We start from the raw sequence: 19,606 nt of genomic DNA on the forward strand, positions 1-19,606 counted from the left end.
AATCTTTCATTCAAAGAAAGAGTGGATTTATGGTTTCACAGGACAATCATATTCCTAATATTAATATGTCATGTGCCCCTAAACAAGTCTTAGAGTCACTCTTATAAATTGATCATAAAGCAACAGAGTATCAATTCTTTCTAATTCCTCTGTGAAGTTGTTAGTTCTGGACTGAATTATTCCAGAAAGATAAGAAGAGCAGAAACAACTAAACAAAAATAAATAAATAAACACCTCTTGGTACTGATGTGTGATACAAGTCCCCAGATTTAATCTATTTTTAACTTGTGCTTTGATTAGTCTCACAGATTTGGGGCAACTTTGTCACATATCAGAAAATTCTTCCATTTGCTCATAACTTGGAACTAGAAACTTACCAGCATCTTAGCATGCAAGTAGTGTTCAAACTTTACTCTTTCTTAGAAAATAAAAGGATCAGAGAGGAAGGTACAACTCTGATAAGAAAAATATAGATGTGAAAAAGGGCTATACCGTGTCCTATGGAAAGACAGTTATCTATTTGTGAAATCTACCTCTCAACAGTGTTTTCAAGCCCAATTTTCTCTCCTCCCCCCCATCCTGCAACCTTTTTTATTGACTCCATAACTGTGCTTTATGCTTTCTTTGGTAGCTCACCCAGTTTATGTACAATTCACTACTCATGTGCCTATTACTGAATGGCTTCACTCTGTCTCATCATTTTTGTGTTTCAGAGGAATTCACTGTTGAAGAGTACAGTGTCCCCTGCAGTTCTGGTAAAGTATAAACAGTAAAATCAAATGCCAACATGAAGAAAATAAATAAACATTTGTTGTTGGCATAAAGCTGCTTCTTGAGCATCCCTTACCATACTGTAAAACTCCCGGGTAAATTATATTGAACAACCTCAAATGTATTATAGAATTTCTCAGCAGAAAAAAAACACAAGTATAATTACTTGGTGTCTAGGGTGACCTGTTTGAAGATGAATCCAGGAATTTGCCACATATAAAAGCTAAATCACCTAATATTCAGTGTACAAGTCTATACTCAGTGGTGATATATCTACCACTCATGACCTTTCTAGGATGTGTCTAAACTTATACTAGTTAAGGTCAGGAAATTTTTCACTGTAAATTATCTATATAAGACGGCATAAGAGACATGATCTACAAGACCTTCCTTTAGGCTGTTGACAGGGTTCATCTTCAACAATACAGCACTTGCTGTAAGACCTTGTGCTCTCCACTGTAAAGCATGAAAAAACTGGAATAACCTTAGCATTAAAAGAATTAAAATTTATTTAGTTCAAATATTTATAATTAAAATATGAAAAAATATTCCTTTATTAGATCACAAAATTTCCCTACTGTTTCTACCTTTTCTTCTACTGTTTAGAACATGGAAATGCTTGAAAATGGAAACTCATGGACCTCATCAGATGAACTTCTCCAGAAACAAAGAACAGACTTATCAAGAGAGAAGACAGTGGGGGAAAGAAGGGACAGGAATTGGAAGTACATGAAATTTATATGTTGAATAAATTTATGACATTTACAAGTCTCTCTTTTCTTTTGTTCTTTATCAGTGTTATAACTCTCTTCTAAAATATCTAGCTATTTTCCACAGTGTTTCTAAAAACACTGAAAAAGTATACAAAGAGGTACCTTCAAAAAACTATAGATGAATCAAAATGAAATTCCAAAAAACGTAGTAACCACAGGAAGATAGGGAAAAGAAAACAGTATTTCCAAATACTGGAAACAGCCTAAATGTCCATCAATAGATGAAAGATTAAATCTAACTGTGGTACATCCATACCATGGAATACTACTCAGTAATAAAGAAGGACTAACTACTGATACAAGCAACAACTTGGATGGATCTCAAAAATGTTACATTGAGTGAAAAGAAAGACAATTTCAGAAGGTCATACTATATGATTCCTTGTATAGTCAACATGGAATGGAATGATGGAATCATAGAATTGGAAAATAAATGAGTGGTTTCCAGGGGTAATGGATGCTAGGGCAAGGGGGGAGGGGTGGCTTACAAAGGGATAGCATTAGAGACATCTTTCTGGTTATGAAATCCTCCATGCATGGAAGCAAAAGTCCTGGTTCACATTTTTACAGTTAATTCCATCTCAAATTATTTTGTTGTCGGTTGGGTGGTGACTGAGAGAGCATCTAAATTGACTTTTTTCCCTCATATCACTTTCTAACAGTCCCATTATCACTTATTGACCAATTCTATCAATTCTGTATTTCCCTGCTAATAAAAACTGCCTCCTTTATCACAAATTAAATTACCATACATTTTAGGGCTTGCTTCTGAGTGATTTATTCTATTTTGTTGATTAGCTAGTCTATTCCTTCACATGCACTAAAATTTTTGAATTATTGTGGCTTAATAAAATGTTTTTATAACTACTCTGGCCAGACTGTCCTCATTCCTCTGTTGTCACCTTTTCTTTGCAATACTAAGCTTATTATTTATTCCAGGTAGAACTTTGAAATCATTTTATAAAGGGGATTATCCCCATAGTCATATTGGGTATTGTTTGGAATTTCATTGAATATGAATTAATTTATAATGATGATGAATGTCAACTTTTTACAATTTTTAGCCTTCCCTATTCAGACACATTTTATCTTCACTTATTCATTTCACATGATGTGAATTCTAATTCTGACTTAATTTCTGAATTTGGGCTGAATAACAAAATGAAAAGTAAAGATTAATTTCATGGACACATATAGTAAGATATGTTGAAAGAATTATACAATGTATAACAGAAACAAATTAAAAGATATGGGCAAAAATAAAATTACATGATGATTAAAGACTAGAACAATATGTCTCATTTGTTGATAGAAACCACTGAAAAATTTTAAGGAAGAATTATTTCAGAGTTACATAATAGATAGTCTGTCTTCTAAGCAATGGTGGGAAGAAGAAAGCAAGTTTTTCTGATTTTTCTGATTTCTGATACACAGCCCACTGGTGCAAAACTGGGCTCTCCGCTTTACGTTGCCAACGGTTTAGGATATGTACCCCTCTTTCAACTTAAAAAATCCCACACTTTAAAAAATTACTTACTTTCCCCTCATTTATTGATTTAGACCTCTTTGAAAGCCAAACCTGTATCTTAATCATGACTGCAGTCTGTTCACCCAACACTGTGCTGGGAATATAGGAGACACTCAATAAAAAAACGGTGTGACTGAAGGGACCAGTGCTGAGTGAGCATATTTGCATAGGTAGGTAGGGCACTTGGGTTGCTTCCATATGGTGGCTATTGTAAATAATGTTGTGATGAACACTGGGATGCAGACTCTTTTCAAATGGGTGTTTTTGTTTACTTCGGATAAATCTGCAGAAGTAGAATTGCTGGATCGCATGCTAGTTCTATTTTTTATTTTTTTGAGGAACCCCCAAACTGTTCTCCATAATGGCTGTAACAACACCCACCCACAGTGTCCTGGGGTTGCATTTTCTCCACATCCCCACCAACATTTACTCCTTGTCTTTTTGAAGCTAGCCATTCTGACAGGTGTGAGGTGATATCTCAATGTGGTTTTGATCTGCATTTCTCTGATGATTAGTGAAGTCTTCTCATGTGTCTGTTGGCCATTTGTATGTCTTCTTTGGAGAAATGTCTATTCAGGACCTCTGCCCATTTTTCAGTCATCTTGTTTTTTGATATTGAGTTGTAACTTTAAAAATATAAAGTCACTTTCTTTAAATAGCAATAATGTGAGAAATATCCTCATGTTTTTCACTCAATATTCCTAGGCACTTTTGTTACAAAATTTAGGAATCAGAATTAATGATATTATGTTAAAATAAAGAATACCCAAAGCACTAAAGACAAAAGAGTCTGTAAGAATTCAAGTTACTGTTCAACAAAATTTTTCCTGAGAAAAAAACTCTCCCAAAATGTAACATGTACTTAATCTGACAACAAAACTTATCATGCCCAGTAAGTGATCCTTGATGACTCAAAGTCTGTTAATATATAAACCACACAAAAGACTTTTATCATCAGTACACTTGCCCCCCAAATTCCCTTTCCACGGGAACCAAGTGGCAGAATATAAAATTAAACTGCTTCTTGTGATCAAGCATTTTAAAAAGATTGAAAGTAAAAGGGAACGCCTTTTTCAAATTGTGTAAAATAAAATAGCACCTTTTCTATAAAATATTTTATAATTCAAACTGGGACTCAAAAGATGGATGTTATTAACTTTGGTAGCTTCTTATTTTGACAAACTATCTGTCAAAGTATAATTTTCAAAAAGAAAATATATATTTATATGTATATATAAGGAAAATTTATAATCTCAGGCAAATATAAAAAGAACATGAGTCAAACATTTTATTTAAACTAGTAATTAATGAAGTAACCAGTCAGATGTTATAACTAGTTCACAGAGTACTCAAGAGATCATACTTCACAGACAATTTAACAAAAACTGTTAGGATAAGAATGATGGGTTAGGTATAAAACAGAGTAACAGAACATACCTTAAAATCTTTGGGGTTATCTGTTCCACTGAACAGAAATTCTTTGCATGTGTACCTGACGAAAATTAGCAAGTAACTTACACTAAGCCTGGAACCTTTAATCTGTATTAAACAATGTGATGAACTAAGTATATTCTGCTAGGTGTTCCTTACATGGCCCTTGCTTCTAAGTCGCATTGAAAGAATGTGCTAATCCTCATTTTTACCTTATTTCTGCATTTCTGATAATTTTTCGGACAGTCTCCCCTCTTCAAAGATTTATTCTTGACTTTCAAAACGGGGCGTGCTTGTCTTATCAAGTTTGTACCAGTTTTTTCATAGGTTAACAAGAGGGTTAATTAGCCATGCAGGCAGGCCTGTATGGCTTCATCTGCAAATCTTGAGCCTTTAGTGTTTAGCAACTACTAAGGCCACATAATTAACTTCAGTCAAGAAACTTTCATATGGAACCTGGTTTAGACTTTTAAGAACCTCTAGAACTTGTTATTTCATCTGTAGTACCTACAAAGTTGGCTGAATTCCTCTCATCTAGAAGTCCTCCAAATTCCCAAGACCCTTGGCCTGCCAGGACACAATCTTTATATTTGCAAGGCTGGGACCCTATACGTCAGGCACCATGTTAGTTTCATGAGAAGGCTTTGTAGGTGTTGACTTCACCCATATTTCTCAACAGAGAGCTTGTCGTGTCTGATTAAATAAGAATTATTTTCAAATATTATTGCTCCAAGTAGGCCTTGATTACACAATCAATCGGTCCAATTAAGTCCAGGTTAAAAAAAAAGATTCTTATTAAACTAATGCAAATAACTATGTTGCCATGAAAAGTATGGAGATCCAGTAAAAGTTTCTGTTCCTGAATTCTAAGGGAGTCAGCACGAATCAGATATCATTTTAAAATGTTTTGTCTCCATCTACAGAACCAAAATCTACTAAGTTGGGGGTTAGATGCAGTGTAAAAAGAAAGAGGAAGAATTTTCCCCCTTACGTGTTAAAAATACAACATTTAAAATAATACCTATCATATTCCAAATAAACAACCACATTTTAATTTCCCTCCTTTTTTCACTTTATCTTAGTAATTCCTGTTCTGTTTGTTCTTAGTTCAAGCATTCTTCTTTAATGAAGTATATTTGCTTCCCAAGTAAAAAGAGTCATGGAAAGAGGGGAGGGTATAGCTCAGTGGCAGAGCACATGCCTAGCATGCACAAGGTCCTGGGTTCGACCCCCCAATATCTCTGTTAAATAATAAATAAAATAATAATAAATAAATAATAATTTTTTACAAAGGGTCGTGGAAATCTTGTCTTGATCCACTCATGTAGCCTGAAAGTTGTCTAAGGAATAACGTCTCAGAAACCTGAATCCAAGAGCCTGCTCTTTGAGATAGCAAAGTTTGGAATATCTAGTAGAACCCTTTCCAGAACCTGTCAGCAAGCATCAAGAAGCAAACTGCTTGATAGGAAAATGAGTTAACTGATTACAGTAACCACTCCTTCACGACTGGGAGAGGATGCTGTTTCACTTAATACATAGACTCAGACACAGAGTTATTCCCCCAAATGACCACAATTTAATTGCTAAAAACCAATATACCATTTAACAAAGAGAAACCAAAGTTTTAGCTTTGCATTAATATATTCTGTAGCAAGTTTTATAAGCTTTTAAAATTTTTGTTAGTTGTTTTCTTGCTGCTTTTATAGTTCTTCTCTGTTCCTTTCTTCTTCTCTGGCTCTCCTCCCTTGGGATTTGAAGACTTTCTTTAGTGTTATGTTTAGATCTCTTTCTCATGATCTTTTGTACATCTGCTATAGGCTGTTGCCTTGGGGTTACCTTGAGATTATCACGTAAAAGCCTATATATGTTAACAGTCTATTCCAAGGTGACAGCAATTTAAATTTGAACACATTCGTTAAAAACTCTACATTTTTACTCCCTACTCTGACATTTTATGTTTTTATATCATGTTTTACATTTTTAGTTGGAATTTCCCTTAGCTTACTGTTAACTGTCTACTGTGGTTGTAGTTAATTTTACTCTTTTGTCTTTTAACCTTCATGAGAGTTTTATAAGTGGTTTACTTATAAATATATAGCTTTACTATATATTTGTCTTTACCAGTGAGATTTTTACTTATATGTGTTTTCTTGTTATTAGCATCTTCTCTTTTCAGCTTAAAGAACTCCCTTTAACACTTCTTGTAAAGCCAATTTAGTGGTGATGAACTCCTTCAGCTTTCGCTTGTATGGAAAACCTTTCTCTCTCCTTCAGTTCTAAATGATAGGCTTGTTGGATAGAGTTTCTTGGTTGGAAGTTCTTTCCTTCACAACTTTGATATCGTGCCACTCTGAAAACTCAGCAGAGGATCTTATGCGGGTTCCCTTGTATGTTACAAGTTGTTTTTCTCTTGCTGGTTTTAAGATTCCCTCTTTAAGTTTTGATATTTCAATTATAATGTGTCTCGGTATAGATCTCTTTGGGTTCATCTTATACAGAACTCTCTGTGCTTCCTGAACCGGGATGTCTGTTTCCTCCCCTAGGTTAGCAAAAGTTTTCAGCCATTATTTCTCAGATAAATTTTCTGCCTCTTTCTCTGTCTCTTCTCCTTCTGAAACTCCTACAATGTAAATGTTATTCTGTTTGATGTTGTCCAATAAGCCTCTTAAACTATCTTCACTTTTTTTAAATTCTTTTTTCTTTCTGTTGCTCTATTTGGAAGAGTTCCACTGCCCTGTCTTTCAGGTCGCTGACGTGTCTTCTGCTTCACTTTGTCTTCTGCTGAAGCCCTCAAGTGTATTTTCAGTTCAGTCATTGTTTTCTTTAGCTCTGTGACTTCCGGTTTGGAACTTTCTTACATTATCTGTCTCTCTGTGGAAGTTCTCACTATAGTCGTCCATTCTTTCCCAAGCTCAGTGAGCATTTCTTGACTGTTAACTTTGAACTCCTTATCAGATAGATCACTCATCTCCATTTTATTAAAGTCTTTTTCCGAAGTTTTGTTTCATTCTCTCATTTGAAACATCTTCCTTTGTCTCCTCTTTTTGCTTAACTCTCTGGGTTTGAGTCTATGTATTAAGTGAAACAGCTACTCTCCCAGTCTTGAAGGTGTGGCCTTGGGGAGGAGGTGAAAATTCTCACTTATCCTTGCCCTAGCTCTGGGTTGTCTCTCAAACCTGGGTGTTTGTCTAAGTAGCCTGATTTATTCTTGACAGGTCCTAGTTGTTGAAGGTGTCTCAAGACCTGACAATGTTCCAAAAAGAGTGATCTCCATCAGCACCTAGTTTCAGGCTGACTGAAAGCCAGATCTTCAGGCAGGCAGTAGCTTTTAAGGCATGTAAATATATCTGGTCCTGTGAGCCTGCAACTGTAGGCCCTGTGGACCTCCAGACTAGCAGATCTGGGGGTGTTCACCTGGGCAACAGTTTCAAGAATTGGGGTTTCAGGCTAGTGTATCAGCTCATTTCTGGGAGGTACCAGCAAGTTGCGGCAAGGCCGGGGAGGGTGCGAAGATGTCTTCCTGCCCACGTCCCCTGCGAGTGCCTCTATAGCCTGTCAAGCACTGGGGGTACATTCCATTCTGCTGTCCGGGCAGTGCCCTGGGTGTGGCAGCCTGCCTGGAATTGCCTTTCTGACGGTTGCAGACCTGTGGGGCCCAGGAATGTCTGTCCCTCTGGCCGTCAGCGCCAGGTGATCAAGAGAGCTCCCCTGTGCGGACTGTGCTGAACCCCCGCTTCAGCAAGACTGCAGGAGAACCATGCAAGTGGGGCACATCTGCAGCCACAGGGATGTAGGGGAGGGCGCTGTGAGCAGGACTTGCCTTCAGCTTTAGCAGGGCGGGGAGGAGTGCCGGGAGTAGGGCACACCTGCCGCCTCAGTGGTGCACAGGCACTTCTGAATCCCTGTCCCCCAGGGACTCCTACTCAACCCTCTGTCAAGAAGTCCCCCTAAAACTATACCTCACTCATTCCCAGAAATGAATCTGCATTGAATGAGTTACAGGCAGAGGGACATGTCCCAGGACCTTCAAATGCAGCTTGCTTTGCTGTCTGCTTATAAGAGTTCTGAGGGAGTTGAAGAGAGGTGGGTTGAAAGGCCCTCATCATCTTTGCTGTCAAAGTTACAGAAAATTCATTCTTACTAGAAGGTAAATTTTATCCTCTGGAAATGCTTCAGAGCCTGTCAGGGTTTGGCCTTGCGAGTACTGAGGCAATCACTGAGAGCAACAGCCCTTTCAGAGGATCCGTGCCCAGCTAGCAACTCTGTTTGGAGGCCCCGGGGTGGAGTTTGTTTACAAGGAGTGGCCTCATAAAGTCTGGTAACTTGGAGAGATCGCAGGGACCAGGCTGAGGGCAGGGAGTCGGACACAACACAGCATCTGAGCCTTGTCCCTCACTATGGGGAAGGACAGACTTCACTCCTGTCTCACGCTGTTCCTCCTCGTCCTGATTTCCATCAACACCTCAGCCTCTGCAGGACCGTAAGTCTCACTCCAAGTCGCTTCCTCAAGAGTCTGTTTGTTATTTCAGTCTCTCCCTTATATCTTTGCTTTGCCTTTCCTACTAAATACTACCCTTCTGTTCCTTAACATACCTTATGATTATAATAGATTAAGACATTTTTTCTTTCATTTACCCTACACTTTTGAAATAATGTTTTTCGTTGGGTTGATAACAGTCATAAACACAGTCTAAGTAGTCACTGAGAAGCAAGATTTGATGAGACACTGAAACCTCAGACCCCACCTTCACAGAATCAGTCTTTAAGATAGAAGGTATTGGCTATAAAAATATTTAAAATGTACAGTCGGGAGCAATTTAACTCATATTGCAGGTTATATATGTTCAGAAAGCAATGAACATGTTAAATTAAATCATGAGCAAATATTTTGCAAAATTCATACTGTGGAAAATTGACAAATAGTTTAATTTCTCCAACAAATAAATTGTCTCAGAAAGAAGAGAGAGAACCAACAGAATTTGGGAGATTTAAGAATCTGAAACGAATATATGTATGTTCGTGTATGACTGAAGCATTGTGCTGTACACCAGAAATTGACATAACATTGCAAACTGACTATACTTCAATAAACAAATAAATAAATAGAATTGGGAGATTTAAAAGACATCATCAGTCAATCAATCACAGTGTATAGACCTAATTTTGATCTTGAGTCCAACATTTTTTTAAAACATCATGACATTTTAATAAGTAGTTATAAATTTTCACTGGCTGAATATTTGAATATATATGATATCAAAATACTTTGCTAAATGTTTGTGTATAATAGTGATACATTTTTTGTTTAAAAATAACCCTTTTCTTTTGGAAATACACATTGAAATATTTATGGGTTTTGCTTTAAAATGATAATGGGAAAGGCGAAGTGGTGAAAAGGTGAAGGTAGATGGGACGGTGGACAGGATGGAGGTAAGGCAAAAGTGAACCCAGGATGATGATATTAGAACCAGGTGTTACGGGTCTAGTAGTTCATTATATTAATATAATATTGTGGATATATTTGGATTCATTATACTATTTAGCCTAATTTTATATCTATTTGAAATTCTCCATCATAAAAGCTTTAAAATTAAAAGAAAATAACAATGAACATTATAAAACACTTAGAATTGAACAATAATTAAAACATATATCAAGATACCTAGTTTATTTGTTTAGATACCTGATACACATAGAAGTACATTTTATAAACCTAAACTAACTACACACGTTGAAAAATCAAGAAAGATTGTTAAATGGAAGAAATGAGTTAGGAAAAAAAAGCTAGAAAAAAATGAAAAAAAGAAAAATGTAAAGAATGTTAACAGGGAAACTGTGAAGAACAGAAATTAATAAAATAGAAGTCAATAAAATGACAGAATCAAGAAAACAAAAAGTCAGTATTCTAAAGATTAATGAAATAAGTAATTGGTAAATTTGAAAGCCTAGATGAAAAAGAGAATACTCTGGAAGAAAAAAATTTTACAAATGATCAAAATTAAAGTTAGATTATTTTGAAAAACTGAATAAACCAGTGACCATAAAAGAAAGTGAATTAGTAATAAAAAGTATTCCTTCACTTAGAAAATACATTAGCATAACAATATTTTACAGAAAAGCTTCACCAAGCTTTCAAAGAAATGATTATCCTTATCCTTAAAACACTACGTAGAAAGCAGAAAAAGAACACCTGTGCGAATAATTTTAAAAGTTTACTATCACAAGAATCAGGCAGTCAATCTGTGTATGCAGGTGGAAAGGAAAAGGTTTGTCTAGCAAATATGGTTTAAGAGGAATAACCTTAAATTCTTAGAAGTCTTTTTTTTCCCACCTAAGAGTGTCTGCTAGGCATACACTTACTTGTTCTGAATCTTAATGTAGGTACTGTAGTCGAAACTTTGACTTCTTTTTATTTCAAGGGTTCATTTATTGTCCTGGATATGGTTTTTCTCATGATACCCAGGAATAAACATGAAAGAAATATTTAAATATATGTATAAGAAAAACTTCAAAATACTAATGAAGAACACAAAAAGGACTTGAACAGAAGTTAAAACTTACTATATCTTTGGATAGGTTAAGTTAGCATCATAAAAATGTCAATACTCCCTAAATGTATTTATAAAGTTTATATAATCTTGAAATAACACTAGAATCAAAGATGCTGATTCCAAAATTCATATGAAAAATAAATGCATAAGGATATGTGAAATAATGTAATATTTTATATTATAAATTTTATATATATATATATATATATATATATATATATATATATATATATACACACACACACACACACACGTATTGGTCTCTGCCCCCAGTTCCTGGCACAGAGCTCCTAAAACCCTTGCAATTTCCTAAGTGCTAAGAGTACTTGGGGCATTACTGGGCCTGGTTCCTGACACAGAGCTCCTAAATCCGATGAAATTTTTTAGGTGATAGAAGGCTTTTGTTCTAGTGAGGAAACTTTTGGTGGGCTCCTGGATAACTTCAGGATGGGGGCTGGTCACCAGAAAGAGCAAGCCATGATTAGCGCCTATTCCTGCCCAACACAATGGCTTCAATCTCCACACCTCAGTGTTCTGGGCGGCTGCGCCCCCTTCTGGTTTATCCTTATGTCTGCACTGCTTATTACAACGCCTTTTGACCTCGTTCTCATCGGGTCAAGCTGCTGATCCATTCTTTCATAAGGAATCGTAGCTACTTAGGAAACAAAGTTAACACATGTTCCCAACATCTCACTGCTTCCAGAAAAGAAACAGTTAAGTTGCAATGCTAGTGTTCTTTATTGAATCCTGAGATTAAAATTCTACATTTCCAGAACCATATTTCAGCTTGTAGAAGTAGAAGGAATATATGTGTGGGGCAATAATGGCGTTATCAAGTAAGGGCCAAAGGCGAAACTGGGGGAGGGTCATTCTATTCACTACTATATAAGACAGTCATAGCCCGGTAGCCTGACAAGAGGTCTCTGCAAGCTTTTTACTCAGTAATGTGAGGTTATGAAGATAGATATGTGAAAATGAGAATTCCAAGACCACCCTGCTCTTCCCCCCACCTTTATCTTTTATTTTCTCTTTTTTTCCAAAAAAAAAAAAAAGGTTACACAACATACCTAAACTTAAACTGTGCATGTTTATTTTTCTTCTCTCAAAATAAGCAAAATATACATTTTCCCAGCTTGTTTTCTTTCCCAATGTGGAAGAAGATTTTACTAAAACATTAACCAGTGCTTCGGTTTCACTGCTGAAAAGGATTTGGAAAGAATGTGATCTGTGCTGATTTTTATCATCTGGTATTTTTCCCTTCCCTATTTCAAAAGTGTAGCCAGATCCTTGTGTTCTTCTGCCTTAAGAGTTTTCAAGGTTCAAAGCAGAGGTTGCTCAAAGATAACTTTGCGAAAGCCCTGGCTACTTGGTGTTCCTGAGGAAGGGGAGAAAGAAGTCTTTTGCAGGGAATTTCAAAAAGAAGCCCCACTGGTACGGAGGATTCAAAACCAGGGGGTTGGTGGAGGTTTAGGGGACCCAGGATACTAGGCACCCGGGGGTCCCCTCCATCATTGCATGCAGGGTAAAAGACGGGACCTCTGAGTTAAACGGCTGTGTGAGACAGACTCTGGGCCACAGAGCTCCCAGTTTCAGCAAAAACTGTGTCCAAATATAGCAAAAAAACAGCCAAGCAGTCAGGCTTCAAAGTGACTGAGGGACTGGAGATTGGCATGGTCATACAGGGGTAACTGGTTTCAAGCGAAAACTAAAGCAACTTCCCAAATATTTTGCTTTACAGACCCTAGTGTGGGAGAGCTCTAATAAAAACTCAGATTAATTCTCACCAAGAATTTTAGAAGAATGGAAGCAGAGTCAGACTTAATTCAATCTAAAGAAAATAAAGCAATGTTATATTTCTCTTTTCTAAATTGAAGTATGATTGACCTACAACACTATGCCAGTTCCAGATGCACAACACAGTGATGTTATATTTCTATATATTACAAAATAATCATCACGATGCCATCTGTTGCCATAAAAAGTTATTACAGTATTATTGACTATATTCCCCAAGTGGTACACTTCATCCCTATGACTCAATTATTTTCTAACTAGAATTTTGTTCCATAACAACAGAGCATTGAACCATAAGTGGGAAAAACGAACAGATCTGCAAAGAGGAAGAGACGAATCTACTATAACAGGTGGAGACTTAACCACCTCCTGTCAGAAATGGACAGTTAATGTCTAGCTAATTAATGGAGTTATTTGTAATTATTGATAAAAGCCAAAAATCAGGGTTTGGTACACTTATTAAAGAAATATTGTGCCTTTTTTTCATACCTTTTGCTTCATAAATAACAATTGTACCTCAAATTATACTTCACTATTTCAAATGAAGTAATACAAGACTACGTATTTATTAACTTGCTATGAAAGCACATGAATTTAAAAAGCAATACCATTTAAAACCTAACAGCTTTAATAGTATTTTGCAAAATATATTGAATAATTTATTTCTTACAAAATTTTATAATATTACTAGAAATTGTGAGTTATTTTAATAGCCTGTAATTTGATAACATTTGGGAATAACAAAAATCGAACAAATTAGAATATATAAAGCTCTCAGAACTCAGCACACTCATACATAAGCACTTGTCATCACCACCCATCAGTACCGTTGTCGCTGGCAGTATTGTCATTGTCATCTAAGTAATCAAAGCTTGACATCTTTCCTATTAAAATCTGACTCCAATGTTTGCTCCCAGACTAAATATAGCTCTCTAAAACGAAAGTTCTGACACGAAAAAGTTCCACAGTGAACATGAGGGCTACAGAGAACAAAGTGGATTCATAAGGGAGAGTCATGAAACACCCCTGTGCGCACCCGCACACACGCACATATGCGCGCACACATACGCGCACACGCACACACATTTTTCTTTCACCAAAGGAAAACTCGTCCTGTAACACATTCCCTACCTAGTCTTACATTCAGAAATAAACTGCATTGGGTTAAAGATAAAAATATAAAACACAAATCCTTAAATCAGGAAAAACATGTAGGAGAATAGTTTTGTAATGGGGGGAGGGGGTGGTACGAAAGGACGTCTAATCAGAAAATAAAACCCCAGGACAAAACTTAAAGTTCAAGCGGCAGAGTTGCTACAAGTAACAGTGATATAATACATCACTAGAAATCACAGTTATCTAAACTTGGAAAGGGAAAAATATATATCATGCACTTCTCCCTATCAGACAGTAATATTTTTAGAAGGCATGGGAAAATACAGTCCTAGGCATTGCTGGGAAGATAATTGGCAGGGTCCTTTTAAAAAGGTGATGTGATCTATGAATGTTTTAAGTGTGAATACTCTTTGACATAGCAAATTTACAGTACGGATTCATCATACAAATATACTTCTAGATGCCCAGAAGTCTGTATATATGAGGACAGTCACTGAATTCTATTGGTTGTAGTCAATTGTCCTAATTTGGGCACTAATTCCTCTGCATCACAATGCAGGCTCTAGTAAAATAGATTTTTTTGTGAATATCAGTACTCTTAAAAATCTAAAGGAACAAGTGGCTTTTAATTTCAGAGAAAACACTAAAATTTTGATGATTTTGAGAAACTGTGGCAAGCATAGTGTTTGTTGAGAAACAATCTGAGGATTTGTTGTGCTTTTTATCTTTGTACATTCAAGTATTCTTCTCATTAAAAATTAGAAAGGAGTGTGAATGAGATAGAACAAATGAGAAACACTGATCTCTGAGAACACCTCTATAGTTAATAATGCTGTACGTAACTTCAAAACTCTACGTTTGCCCAAGATATTTCCGCAAAGATAAAGCAAGTATACTGTCTGATAGAGTGAGAATGGTATGCTATTAACTGAGCTTTCTGATTTTGAAAGTGGTTAATGTGTAACCAGCTGAAATGTCCTTCATTATCACTAGTGTTAGGAACTACAGGTGGCCTATGTGTAACAATTGGTGTGGTTGGAGAAGCTACCTTCAGTTCCCAGCAAGCAGTGCAGGGGAATCTTTCACAATCCAGAGGAAACTTTTTTTTTCTATTTATTTTTATTTAGGCCCTTGCACCTCCTAATCTTATTGTCCCCTCAATTGCCAAATGATCCTCCTTTGTTCTGCATGGCTGTGTTTTACTGCGCTTTCCTCCACCGCTTTCTTTCCCATACACTGCCTTCTGTCTTTCCCTTACTTTCCTTTTTCTCTTACCCCTTTACCCTCAGCTTCCTAACAGTAGTTATTTGCTAAATACTTCAAAATTGTATAGAACTTGTCCAACTTGCGTGCTCTCATTCTGTCAAGGACGTGTTAGGCAGGTGGCCTACCTTTCTTTCTTGGGATGCTGTCCTACATCAAAGCCCAGAGCAGGTATGAAATAGCTCTCTTCCTCAGTCTTTAAGGTTCAAAATGTAAATAGTCATTTTGATTGGTACAGTAGGTTACAGATTTTAAAACTGTTACATATAGCATCTTGTGTAAAACTACCCCTTGGAGCTTACAGGACATACATTTTTTTTTATTTAAAAAAAATTTGGAGAGAGGTAATTAGGTTGGTTTGTTTGTTTATTTAATGGAGGTACTGGGCATTTGAACCCAGGACCCTTGTGCATGCTAAGCATGCACTCTAGCACTGAGCTATACCCTCCCTCCAGGAGAGATATTATTAACCCCCTATTTATTGGTGAGGAAGCTGAGGCTCAGAACCATTAAATGAGTCAGAACTAGCACTCAGGTATCCTGACAACTGATCCAGTCTGTTCTTTTTTTTTACCCTTTGAGTTCATTTTCCGGCTTCCCCAGAAGAGAAAGCTCTGTCTTGGTAAAAGGAGCATTTTGGATAAAATTTTCCTCTTTATCTGTGATTATACTGAAGTGGTGTCGCTTCTCTTGGGGATAATTCCTCCATCCACGCCATACACCCACCTCATGCATCCTCAGAGTCCTCTGCCCTGGGATTATGGCTTCCCAGTCCCAATATTCAACCCCTCCCCTTTCATTGATCCTCCTGCTCAGCATTCATAGGAGCAACATTTCAGTTAAACTTGTTCAAGTCTCTCTCTCCTTAAAGAAACGTCCCTCCCACCCCAACACCTCTGCCGGGTACCGCCCTCTCCTTCTCTTCCCTCCACACAAGCTCGGAACAGGCTCTTGTTCCCTAGATTCTCTCCCTCCCCCTGCAGTCGGGTTCTGCCCCACACAGACACTTAAAGCTGGGTCCCCATGTTCTTCTCATCCCTCAATTCAACAGAACAATGATCATTCCATCTGTTATTTGATTTCACAATGGCGTTTGACATGAATAGCCAGGGATTTAGCAATAATCTTTACAGATCATCTTTGTAATTTATAAGGCACCAAATGAATGCTATTAATTCCATTGCTCCTTCCTTCTTTAAGTAATTAATCTTGCAAATAAGTAGGTATTTCTAATTTCTTAAAAACAATTTAATTTCTGTTATAGTTTGAGTCAACATATTATAAAACTAAGCAAGCTTTTGAAATGATTTTTTTTTTAATTTTGTGTGTTATTAACACTGATGTCTTGGTATCAAGCCCCAATCACTCTGACTAGTAAAAACCTTCTCTTGACTATTTTTTTAAAATTGTCCCTTCTTTGGGACTCAGAGGTCCCACACTCTCCTGACTGTGTTTCTCTCTCAGGCTGGTTGTCCAGGTTCCATTTGCGTGCCCATGGCCTAGACACTGGTGTTTCCTGGAGCTCCTACTGTAGAGCACAGGGAACTACATTCAATACCTTGTAATGATCTATAATGAAAAAAGAATATGAAAAGAACATATATATGTATATGTATAACTGAACCACTATGCTGTACACCAGAAATTAATATTGTAAACTGACTATACTTCAATAAAAAAAAAATAAAAGCAGAAAAAAAAAAGAATACCCTAGTTCAAAATGCCATTATTTCTCACCCATATAATTGTACCAACTTCCACGTTGCCTCCTGGATTGCCTCCTTTCAACCAGTCTTCCAAATATCAGTAAGAGTGATCTTTCCAAGAAGCAAATCTGGGCAAGAAGTCACTTCACTGATTACTCCCTAAACACCTAGGTGGTGCCAACAAGTTCCTTTTTTATTTGAAGCAAGCTTGCTCCACCACTTTCCTAAGTGTAAAGGCATTTTCTCCGTACCAAACCCTTCTCATTCTACTAAATGTGTCCCTACTGTTCTTGCCTCCTGCGCCTTTGTTTATGTCATTCCTTATGTGCTTAGAATGCACTCTGCATCTCTGTCTTTCCTCTGACTAACCGCTACTCACGCTGCAGACCTTCATTGATATTTTTCTTTTCCTTAGACTTCCCTTCCCAGGCCCAAGGTTGAATTACGTGCCCCTCTCATGTGCTCCCCGAGCATCTTGAACTTCTCTGATAATGATGTCTGGCTTCTGTATTTTAACAGCTTGCTTATTTGTCTGATTTCACACCCACAAGAATGTGCATATCTGTTTGTACATATTTGACCATTCCATCTCCATGATTTTGCATACCTAGACAAACTGGGCTCAATAAATGCTTATAAAGTAATCAAATCATTGGGTAAATGAATGAATAGATGGATGGATGGATGGATGATGGATGGATGGGTAAAATAGATAATATGATTAAAGACTGGAGAGGAGTAGCGTATTCAGAAGGCAGTCACAAAATGTACTTGTACAGTAGATGGTAAAGGCACTGAGATTTTCGTAGACACAGTAGGTCAAAGCTTTTTTTTTCAGGTCCTGCTACTTCTCCTCTCATGTTTTCATTTTCTTAGTACAGGAAAACTTTTGTATCATCCTTCTTCCAGGGCCTGGTTCTTCATCTGCAATCCAGTAATATCCTCAGGGTCAAAAACCTATTCTTTTAATCCAGTATCATTTCCATAGAGAACTGCTAAATTCTGAAACCCCTTCAGCATTTGAGGTAGGCATATCCAATGACAGACTTGCAGGCAGACTGACTTGTAGTGAAATATCTATTTTGAGTCTGTCCAGGGTTGCTTAAATTATAGCTTCCTCTGTCAGCTATTCATGCAAGAGATGTGAGGAAAGCCATAAAAGGTACTGTGGGGAAGTGGGAGGAGGGAGTAAAGGAGAGAAGGGGCTGAACAGCTGATTAGCTGCTTTACGGTAAACCCCAGGGAAAGTGAGCACTAGTGGGAATGTGGATTTTATCCCTGCAGGAATCCTACTTAGCCTGCCAGGCATTAACCTTGACTGTAATTGGGTACCTCAGAGTAATGACGTTTTCAGAGAATGTTCAGGGACCTCTACTTTGTTTAGACACCTTGTGTGGGTGGAACTTCCTGTTTACACAGAGAGCAGCATAAAGCCTAGTTGCTCTGAGGAATGTTCGGGACCAGACCAGACCAACTGCAGGGAGTAAGGTACAACACAGCCAGGTCTCCTCCGGCCCCTTCTCCCTGCAGCATGGGGAAGAACAAACTCCTTCAGCCACGGCTTTCTCTCCTTCTTCTGGTCTTCCTGCATACAGATGCCTCAGTCTCTGGAAAACCGTGAGTTTCATGCCTTTATTTCAAATTCTCCTTTCTATCATTCATCTTCCCCATGAAACTGTCTTATCTCTAAGGTCTCTTCCACTGATGAGATTTTTACAAGTCTGGTTTATTCAGTCTTTACTTATTCTTAACCACATTTCTCTAACTCTCTGGGTCTCTGAATCTACCAGTTCTCTGGAAATATACAAAGACTTTTGAAAGGGTACTGGAGATTGATACTTTCAAAGGAATCAGTTTTTAGCTCCTCACATTCACCCTGATCTGCTTCAGACCATGCTATTTAATCCTTTCTTACCTCCCCTTTCTGAATTGCCCATCTTCTACTTTAAAAGAGAAAGACAAACCTCCCTCAGTCAGATGCCACCGTGGAACACTGTCCTGGAGTATAAAAGCCTCTAGGATGCCAAATAAAGGAGCAATTTGAAATACTGATGTTGACATTGAGAAAGCAAAGGACTCTAATGACAGGAGGCAAACTCCTTTTGCAGATCATGTGGTGACGAAGTCTTCGTTTGAAAAAAATTGGAGGACCTGAGAGAAATACCAGCTGATAGATGATTAGAAGCAATTCTTTTTTTTCTTACAACTTCTTTTTTTTTGTCTTTTTTTTAACATTTTTTTATTGAGTTATAGTCATTTTACAATGTTGTGTCAAATTCCAGTGTAGAGCACAATTTTTCAGTTATACCTGAACATACATATATTCATTGTCACTTTTTTTCACTGTTTGAAGCAATTCTTGATAACAGAATGCTGGGTGATTTGGGGCAGGTGACGCAGAAGAAGTTACAAGAACTAGTTGACGGTTGTATTATTGTGTCACCTGTCATTTATTTACTTTTGTGTGAATAATTTTTCATGGCACTTAACATCTACACAAACCAAAAATAGCAACAGAATGAATCTTAGATCTTGTTTAATTCTTGCAATAAAGAATATCCATTCATGGATACAGAAAATGAACTTATGGTTACCAGGGGGAAGGGGGTGGGAAGAGATAAATTGGGAGTTCAAGATTTGCAGATACTAACTAATATGTATATAATAGACAAA

At 37.1% G+C, this 19,606-nt stretch overlaps 3 protein-coding genes across 3 annotated transcripts in view; 2 read left to right on the plus strand and 1 right to left on the minus strand.

Annotated features, from left to right (window-relative positions):
• The window catches only part of LOC102516245 (pregnancy zone protein), a 37,847-nt gene extending 36,305 nt beyond the window's left edge, over positions 1-1,542 (plus strand). The window contains exons 35-36 of the mRNA XM_014565554.2: positions 714-755; positions 1,378-1,542. Of these exons, the coding sequence (XP_014421040.2) occupies positions 714-755; positions 1,378-1,394 (59 nt within the window). The 3' untranslated portion in view covers positions 1,395-1,542. The remainder of the gene's footprint in view (positions 1-713; positions 756-1,377) is intronic.
• KLRG1 (killer cell lectin like receptor G1) overlaps positions 1-19,606 on the minus strand; it is a 120,735-nt gene that overhangs the window by 21,235 nt on the left and 79,894 nt on the right. The window lies entirely within an intron of this gene.
• LOC102516499 (alpha-2-macroglobulin) overlaps positions 18,239-19,606 on the plus strand; it is a 35,628-nt gene continuing 34,260 nt past the window's right edge. Inside the window, exon 1 of the mRNA XM_032473332.1 lies at positions 18,239-18,550. Coding sequence (XP_032329223.1) covers positions 18,384-18,550 — 167 coding nt within the window. The 5' untranslated portion in view covers positions 18,239-18,383. The remainder of the gene's footprint in view (positions 18,551-19,606) is intronic.

The sequence above is a fragment of the Camelus ferus genome, chromosome 34, assembly GCF_009834535.1.
Source record: "Camelus ferus isolate YT-003-E chromosome 34, BCGSAC_Cfer_1.0, whole genome shotgun sequence".
Lineage (NCBI taxonomy): Eukaryota > Metazoa > Chordata > Mammalia > Artiodactyla > Camelidae > Camelus > Camelus ferus.